Below are 10,135 nucleotides of genomic sequence, written 5' to 3'. Positions count from 1 at the left end.
GGGGTGATTCTACGCGAAAAAAAAAGTCGAAAATATAGAATAAAAATTTTTTTTATTTTATTTTTTTTTTTTTTTTAATTTTTCCATCGAGACAACGATCTACAGTGAAATCCGTTATAACGTACCGCACGCGTACCGAGCGAAAATTCAAAGTCGATTTTCTCGAAAACAAAGCCTCAAATGAAAAATTTTTATTCTATATTTTCGACCTCTTTTTTCGCGTAGGATCACCCCCTTTCCGCTTGTACCACCAGTTACCAACCACCCTGTATATAGAGTTGCTTTCGACGCTCCTTCGAGCTGATTTAAGCCGCCACTTTCGCTCTATCCGTCTATACAGCGCATGCTTTTAAAGATGGCTACTATGAGTGTTTTTCTATTAGGGGCTATTTATGCGAGGTGTGTCATCTTCTAGTTTTCATATGGTGAAAATAGTTTAATTAAAGGATAATCGTGTTTTTATCTTTCCATGGAAATAAGAAGATTGGTAAATATCTTTAATATAGAAAGACAGAAGACTTTTTATGTAACTGGAACTAATATAATCGAAAAACTTTTGTAAAAATAAAAGCTTGAAATTAATTGGTCGTCATGACATGATAAAAAAATAAAATAAATTTTATAAATTACAAGCCATTTCGTTATTGTATTTAGCACAAAAATATAATATTTTTAAAAATAGTCTGACTAATATATAAATAACTAGTGAATTGTCAATTAAGTAATAGTATTAGTTGTCAAATTACAGGACAAGAGGACCCATTTATTTAATTTGTTAAAAGTATTTGATAAATCGAGTTACAATTTGACGCAAATATGATTTTGTCCAATTTAGCAAATTCGATTTCATCGTTGGTTCCATTCCATTATTTATGAAAAATATTTGCACCGTAGATGACATTTGCAATTTTAGAGCCAGTAAATTTTGTCGGAATATAATATCGATTTTGTTAGAAGTTACTTCGTGTTACATATTATATTCTTCTACGTGAAATTTGAAAACCAAATGATACCTAATACGATACTTAATTAGGTTGTTTAATATATCCATATTATAATTATATTCAAGTTATTGATTACATTAAAACGTTAATATGAGTTACCTCTAGGGCATTGGTGTACGCATTCCCCAATGCATTTGAATTTGCATTGTCTACCATAATTACGCAATTTCGGTCGAAATGTTTGCAGTTAGCGTGATGACTAATAAGCACGATTGCATCGTTAGGGTTGTAGCGCGATTTTACTGTCGAAATCCATTTTTCTTCGTGTCCAATTAATTATTTGGTTAATTAATACAAACGGCACAAATTATCGACATGAGAAAAACTAAACCAATGAACATATTAGTTTTATACATATTCTCTTAATTTATTATATAATCCTTATTTCATCGCTCGGTTCTTATATTTCCTACCCCATATCTAATATACACAAGCCAATGCTATCATTCCACGCCCAACATTCCCTATCTCACACCACTCTTCTATTTCTTACGTTCCTTATTTTATTTCTCAAATCTTGCATTCTCTACCGCACAATTAATGTACGCAAACGAATACTAACATTTTGAATCTAATATTCTCTACCCCATAACAGTATTCCATCCCTTACCATTCGCCATCCTTTGTGAAAACTATATCCTACAAGTAAATTATTCCATTGTTCTTATCAAATTATTTAGTTTTACACATAGCAAGTAAAAATCTGCCTGCAGCCGAAAATTCCAACATTCTTCTATAATTAATTACAGGTTCGCCCGCCACTGATTTTTACAGAGAATATTTCGATGAAAAATTCAGTACACGCGTAATCCCATTGGAATTTCGATGCAGATTACGCGGACAATTCACGCAGGCACATTTGTCGAGTGTCAGGATAATGTAACATCGTTTCACGTTGCTCGGTGCGACAGGTACAATAACGTCTCGTCGGAAGAGCGTCTGTCACCTTCGCGTTAGTATTTCGCTTCGTGTTTCGCTGATATAATAATGGCCGGGCCGTTATTAAATAACAGCTACTCGTTCCTGGAGAACGTTCTAAATATTAACGGTTCTCTCTCTGCGTTGAAACGCGACACGGTTTGCCTTGAAATTAGCCAGTCGAGAAGAACGAACCAGAGCAAATAATTTTCAATGAAATAATCGACAAAGAGAAACACACACACACGGTCTGTCTACTAGTCGTGGTTATTTCATTGACAATGAGAATATCAGCGAAATGGTGTCTCATTTTGGTAGGTACTAAATTGAAATCAAGGTAGAGAACATTGAACAGCTCGTAGCGGTACAATAGCTGATGTACTAGGATCGAGAGAAACACAACCGAGCAGCAGTGGACCATGACGTATTTGCCGCAGGCATACAGTAACCAAATATGCCTCCTGAGACATGCTACACAGCAAACACGTATCCCACGTTCTATTCTCTCCCCTTGCAAAAAGCAGCTGCCGTGCATGCAGACTGCAAAAACCATTGTGCAAAGAACCGGGCTTGTTTTCCCGATGATCCGCAGCACTTTTACCTTCCACACGCTTGTGGCCACTTCATGGTTCCGATAGCTCGATTTTGTGCTCGAAGGTTGAACAACTATGACTGATCTATTATCTACGTAGATCAATCTACAAGCATTAGGCCATTTACTTGGTACATTTATTAGAAAACTTGAAAAAAATTGCTTTTGATTTAATGTACTAAATTGTAAGATACATATAATGTCAATGAAATAAGTGGAAAATGGAGGTAGTGCAATGGAAAAAAATTGCAGTGGAGTGGAATTGAAAAAAGATATTTTTATCGTTAGCTTAAATATAGAAAATTAATTTTCCTAAGGCCACGTGCATTATTTCAATCGTAAAAAGATAATACATCCTCAATTTATCTAATAAACTATTCTAAGTTTGGTTACTAATTTCTAGCGTTAAAATTGCGTAAAATATATTATCTTTGCTTTCTATCTTCCTTTTCCCTTTTTGATAGCAAACGTTTGTCCATCGGGTACAATAGTGCCCTCGCTGGTCCGCGAAGTACAGTTGACTTTGGAAGAACGTGAACGCGATGAACACGCTGCTGGACGTCCGTAAACAACCCTTTTCATTGAAATTCATGCACGACGTTCACAGAGTATTCATCGCTCGTTTTACTCTTCTGTTCTCTCTCATTTTTTCAAGAGCCACAAAAAATTTCCGCGAAGGAGAAGGGCGAATAAAAGGGGTGTAGACGAGCGGACGTTCTCCTTGTTTTTTTTTTCATTTTTTTCCTATTTTTTTCATATACCCGGCTACCGAACACACCGATCCCAACGGAGGAAAGTTGCTACAGCATAAAAGTTCGCCAGAAATTAAATTACCGGACATTCTGGACGCCTGATTTATTATTTTTCCCGGATAACATCTCGGCCGATGTTTGGCCGCGTCGGCTGGGAATTCAACGCCCCCTCGAGCCATCCTCTTTTTCGCGCGCGCCATCAGAAATCCAGCCAGGTGAAATACTGCCAAGGGTAGAGTGGCCGAATTAAAAATGAAATTAATTAAAAGGCTGCGAACGACGGGTATTTGTCTCCGTCCCTCGGAAATACCAGTGTGAGACGCGACGTTCTTGATTGGATGCAACGAATTCCAGGGGTATTGCGAGTACAACGGCATAGAATTTTGTCCGTTAATTCATTCGCGACAGATTAACAGCGAACGAAATTGATTTACACTCGAACTTTCGTGATATATGTACATATATATACATAAATCGGTCAATAAGAAAGTTATCTCCTCTCTCCACCTTTTATTCTAAAAGAGATATGGTGGATTGAGAGTCATTGTGGTGCATGTACGGTCGTGGACAGAAATAAATGGACAGAATAGTGGGAACAGGTATCAATGAAGTTTCGTTAAACATACAGTTACTTCGTACACAGAAATATAAACATAAATAAAAATTATTTACTAAATACTTTATAATGATCTATAAGGATATATGATAAATAAAGTTATATAACAGATCCACTCGTATTAAGTTGATTAAACTTCGTTGATACCTATTTTCATTGTCTACACATTTATTTTTGTCCGCTAGCGTATGCTTACGTATTCTCATGTGCCTAAGTATTTCACGGACGAAATATTATAGTCGATCAAAGATCAAGAACTGGCAAATTGTAACGATTAATCGTCCATTGAAACTCGTTACAGAAGAGGACTATGACGCGTTCTGTCTATCGTACATGTTCACGTACCGCGACTTTGAGAAGGGAACTTTGGGCTTGGCATGGACTGGAGATCTGAAAAATGCTGGCGGAGTTTGCGAGAAAAACGGGGTAAGTTCTGTTCCGAATGTAACGAAACTAATTCGACCGTGCCACATCTAAAATAACATCGTTCCGCGGCGCATTCACGATACTCAGACAATTACCTCGAGAACTAACGCTATTTCGTCTTGCAGCACTACAGGGGTAGCATGAAATCGTTGAACACCGGTATAATCACCCTCCTGAACTACGGCAAACACGTACCACCGACGGTTTCTCACGTCACCCTCGCACACGAGATCGGTCACAACTTCGGATCCCCTGTAAGTTCAACGGCGCATCGAGGTTGCATGCTGTCGACGCGTACGGCGAATACATTTGAAAAGTTTCGAGGGTTGTTTCGGAGACACCACCCCGTCGAAGCAATCGTGATCTATGCTACGATTGTTCTAATGTTTCTTTCTTTTCCTTCTCTTATTTCTTTCCGAATCAAGGAATAGTACGAATAGTAAAATTGCATTTCTTTGATATAAAAGCAGAGGGGTAAGTTTCCATCTAAAGAAGGTGTTTGAGGAAAAAATCCTGAAGCCATATCCTGAATAATTAAGCGCTGAATTGTTTGAAAACTTGCCGTTGGAATTTTACGCGTGGAATAGTGCGGATTCAAGTTATTTCAAGAACGTTTACACACGTGTTTCTTGCTTGTACCTATCAAATATGAAGAATTTAGAAAATTTAGAAATATAAAATATATTTAGTTGAAATAGTTAATTACATAGGAAAATTGGAGACTGAAAATTCGAAAGTTCGGAGATTGGAATATTCGAAAATTAGAAAACTTTAACATTTAGAGTCCCAACAACTTCTACATATGTACCCGCGTGTTTATTCCCCAGACTTCGTCGGAGCTTTGTTCTCGCTGGACGTTAACACGAGGAAAGAGCCATTTGATAGCCCATTACGATCGAAACTGTTTCCGCGAGAAAGGTCCAATTATTTAATTCGCGTGGCTACAGTTGCTGGGCGATTCAAAGGGTAAAGGCACGTCAACGTCGGAGTTAATTACAACTCCTTTCTCAAAGTTGACTCCGTTCACTGTATTATACATGATGAATGATAATACAAAGTCGTTGTCTAACGTTTGATCTTTCTGTTAACGCGACAAGCACGATCCGGACGAGTGTTCGCCCGGAGGAGAAGACGGAAATTTCATAATGTTTGCCAGAGCCACCAGCGGGGACAAACGAAATAACAATCGCTTCAGTCCGTGCAGCTTGGTCTCCATAAATCCCGTTTTAAATGCCAAGGCCCGTTCGTCCAAGGGATGCTTCGCCGGTGAGTAGAGAGAAGCTTTCGGAATTTTAATTAGATTCCGAAAGGGGTCAACGTCTGGCCTGCTTCCAGTCATCACAGCCCTGACCTCCTCCGTGCCCCCCTCGATCGTCTCTGTACACGGTCGTTACCTGAATTATTTATACAATCGCTGGTAAAGCTGCTTACAGGCCCCTTTGCTAATTACTTGTTAACGTATTTCCTGTTGAATCTCTGCACCGCGATAGTGAGAGAACATTTAAACTGGAGAAACTTAAGCATTGTTTAGCTCTTGCATTTAATGTAAGAAATTGTTGCTGTTGAGAAATGTAAATTACAAAATAACAGACTTGGTGAAGGAAAATCAAACCTGGTTACTGCAGAATGCAGTTAGATACGCATTCTCCTATTCCGCATTTTCACTTTCACCTTTTCAAACGCAGCGACGCACTTATCAGTCAAAAAGACAATCAGTAAGAAAATTAAATAATCTCCAGCATATCACAATCAACCAGTAAGAGCTGAATCAAATTTGTTTAAAATCGCGTATATCAAATATTAAAATATTTACACGATGTCAGATTCAAACAAGATTCTTTCAACATCTCAAACGTTCAAACAGATTCTCACAAGATATACACACACGGCAGATTCGAAATCACACTCAAGCATACTACATCACTTATCATTTATGACACAAAATCGCGCTGTACATAGTTTAGAAATAAGAATACTAAGGAAACGCATACATTTTGTTCACAAAACTCTCCTGTTTTTTAAGTCAAATTCAATTTCGTAATTGTGCTGCAACAATTACATACAAGAAGACATAACGAGAGGAAAAAGAGCATGATGCTCTTTGACCTACTTATATATAATGCTAATACCATCGTACAGCAACATAAAAACGAAAAAAAAGACAAAGAGGAAACCTATCGGTGTTGCTACGGTATATCGATCGACCCACGGTCTAACTGCAACTCAATTGCAATTCTAATAGCAGGCTCTACATGGTCCGCGTGAAACTCGTTTTGGACAACGAGCATCGACCGCGCGAACGTACTAGCAAACGTGCGACAAGTCGGCCAAACAAGAAACAAATACGATTCGTTAATTGTTCATAACATAAAAATCCGCGTGACCGTTTTAAATCGATGGAAAAACTCGTTCGAGTATTGCGAAACACAGCTACTTTTATAATACACATGAGACAGCGTGTTAACGAAGGGAAATAAAAAGTAAAATATTATCATGGCATATACAGTAATTCACGAAAGTGTTTGAACATCTGCCATAAAACATTTTTATAAATATATTTACTCTGCATATTGTATGAAATTTTTTGAAATTTCATTAACATTGTAATGAGATAGAATCCACGTAAAATTCAAAAATGTATATAACAGTTGCGAGATATTTATTGCAAACATACACTTAATAAAAAGTTAATATACAGCATGATTATCAGTTTAGAACATATATGTAATTAGTGCCGTCGCTAAATTATTATTTGTGCTATTCTTTTACGATAAAGGTACTTACGGGTAGTAAGCGATTCGTTTTTTGAGAATCGAACATTAATCATATATTTTATTAATGAAATTGTAAAACTTACAAGAAACGGAGTTAATTATTTTCACTTCTGAAAGGTTTAATGATTCAAACACTTTGTTGATTTTTATTAGGTATATGCTCGGGAAGAAATATCTTGTAATTTCTATATACATTTTCAGATTGGTTTCAAATTTGACCAATTTCAGTTCAAGATCTTTTATATGACACCCATAATATATTCGCAAGAAATATTATTATAGCTAGATTATTCTCATTTCGATTCAAAACGATTTCGAATATTTTACATGTGTAAGATAGAGGTTCGATTAAGTAGAGGTTCAATTAAATCACTGACAAATTATGTTTCTGTGATTCTTCTATTTATAATAGAAAGGAAGTAACACGCGAAAAATTTAGGAAAATTCCCGCCGACTTCTGTAAAAACAGAGCTGTCCGAGCATCACTCGACGCGGCGCGCAATTGATTACATTACACAGTCACGGTCGACTTGTTGAGCTTCATTAAATCGAGGATTTCATTAAGCTCACAGCAAATCAGGCTAACATTTATTCCATCTACTTTGCCTCCACTTGCGGCTCATTCTTCGTTCGTTTAAAATCAAAACGATACGATGTTCTCTTGAAACTCTGTTAAAAAAGTTAACTGATCATTTTCTAAGTTTAATTAACAATTAAGAGAATAGATCTAATTGATCCAATTGATCTAATAATCCTACAAATATAACTGTTTCTCCTTTCTCTCTTTATCTATTAATTTTTTACACTTCGCTCAAATAAAGATTGGTGAAAAATGAGATTATAGTAGTAGCTAAAGTCTACAGTGTTAAATGATCTATTTTCAACATAGGGAAAAAACAAGGTTAGGTTTTAGGGAAAAAACAATTGACCAGAAGTCACTTGATCGATAATTGACATACTCCACAGATGATTCGTTGATCGTAACATTCATCCTAAAGGAAATTATAATTTAATCAAAGTTTGTATTTAATCAAATAGTTTACAAGTTTAATGTACAGGTGCAAAGTTTGTAATTTTAAATTATAGATAAACTTTCCATTATATTGATCATTTTTTCAAATTAGCCAGTCATTCGTTTATCTGGTCAATAGTTTGATCCTACGAGGACTAGTTAATTGAAATTTGAGAAAATGTTATGGCAAAGCATATGGAGAATCATGTTGATCGAACTGAAATGGAAAATCGATGATTCCTCAGAGCCCCAAAATGCCATCTGCGGGAACGGCGTTGTGGAGGATGGCGAAGAGTGTGATTGCGGATGGGAGGAGGACTGCAACGACCCCTGTTGCCACCCTCAACGGCTTCATCATGCCCCTCACGAGGTACCTTGTCGTCTTGCCGATGGTGCAGTATGCAGTCCCAGTCAGGTAAGTGGCAGTTTTCCTTCATTTGCTCAATGTCCAAATACGTTCGTTTCCCCAATGCATCGTGATTAAGTCTAACGTTCCTCCTACAACGTGATTTGTTCCCATTCGACGTAACATCCTTGCTTGTTGATCGTTCCATAGAGAATTCTATAGAAATAACAGTATCGATCGGCTACAAAATATCAGATTAATCCATTAAGAATTAAGCGGCGTACAATTTGTCATGATGTTGTAAGTACCTTAATTTCTTTTATAAAATTATAGAATCTAGGTAGAAGAAATATTAGAAATATTAGAAGAAATAGTACGAAAATATGAAGCAAATTTTGGAAATTCCCTTTCATAGCCACAATGTTAACTGACAGAATTAGCTAATGTAAATTGATCGAAAGATTAATAGGTTAAATTTTTCAGTAGTTAAATTATGGAGTAAGTTTTCATTTGGAAAATGGCCAGAATTGATTTAGAACAAGTGACAGTTAGGTTGAACGAGTGCGCAAAGTACAGGAGCAAACTTAAAGTTAAAATTGCATTTTTGAAGAGAAAGATGTCAAATTCTTGCTTACATTTGCGTTGAAATATTAAAACGCTACGGTAACGGCGGAAGCTGCGAGTTTTCTAAGGTCTCCGAGGAGAGATATTTTTACAGACGTTGCAAATACGGTCTTTTAGCAGCGAGTTCCTTTGAAAATTTCGACAGAGACTCATTTTCATTTTCTACGAAAGCTACACGCTGAATATGTTATGAATTTCTATTGAATATCTTGAAAGCGTAATGTAGGAAACGAAATGCGAACGTGCAATACCGACTTTCCCTGTGAGACGCGAACCAGTTTTTCCAGGAGACGTTCGTCATCGATTTACTTTCATTACCTCGAAAACGAACGCTTTTATAATTTTCTACTGTTTAGCGATTGGTCAAATTCAATATACTTTAACAACTATTCTTACATAAGTTCCATTTTTCGTAACATTCGATAGTAATCGGGCGATTGGTATATTCGTAAGAGATTATGTAGAGTGTTATAAACTATGTTACACACAATTATGTGTAATATACACTCCAATCTTGCTCCAGTTTTATGTCTTCACCGGGAGGAAAAAAAAACATCTAAACAACATATATCCAAGAAACAATTTTTTTGATAAAAAAATATACTTTGTTTTCATATTTGTTATAGACAATGTTGATTGTTCTTTTTTTGTTGATTATTGTAATTATTTATCGCTGATAGAACAAAAATAAATCCAAAGAATTTAAACTAGATAGCTGAGGAGGCCATTTTATTGATCTGCCTCGTTCTATCCATCTCTCTTGATATTTTACTCAAAATTTTACAAAATACACATAACTTTGTATTGTAATTATTATAAAAACTATTAACAATACCATTACAAACTGCATGGTTAAAAAAGTATACAAATTTATTCGAATACACCAAAATACGCGAGTAATACTTATTAAAACTACTAAGAGTTTAAACAATTGTTGTTGCAAAACTAGCAAAGATATTTTAATCCTGTTTGAGATATCAGAAAGAGCGAAGCTTCCGCTGTAAAATGCTTTTCGTTTCACTCCGGTGCGACTTTGCGTTGTTGAAATATCGTCGTATGAAGAGAATCGAA

The 10,135-nt window shown here is 36.1% G+C and overlaps 1 protein-coding gene across 1 annotated transcript in view; it reads left to right on the top strand.

The window, feature by feature from the left end:
- Positions 1 to 10,135, top strand: part of LOC100746737 (disintegrin and metalloproteinase domain-containing protein 10) — a 150,296-nt gene that overhangs the window by 121,316 nt on the left and 18,845 nt on the right. Inside the window, exons 8-11 of the mRNA XM_003490152.4 lie at positions 4,184 to 4,308; positions 4,434 to 4,562; positions 5,406 to 5,574; positions 8,340 to 8,509. Of these exons, the coding sequence (XP_003490200.1) occupies positions 4,184 to 4,308; positions 4,434 to 4,562; positions 5,406 to 5,574; positions 8,340 to 8,509 (593 nt within the window). The remainder of the gene's footprint in view (positions 1 to 4,183; positions 4,309 to 4,433; positions 4,563 to 5,405; positions 5,575 to 8,339; positions 8,510 to 10,135) is intronic.

The sequence above is a fragment of the Bombus impatiens genome, unplaced genomic scaffold (genome assembly GCF_000188095.3).
Source record: "Bombus impatiens unplaced genomic scaffold, BIMP_2.2 scf_0406, whole genome shotgun sequence".
NCBI lineage: Eukaryota > Metazoa > Arthropoda > Insecta > Hymenoptera > Apidae > Bombus > Bombus impatiens.
The sequence above is the reverse complement of the archived record's forward strand: the minus strand, read 5'-3'. Positions and strand labels throughout refer to the sequence as shown.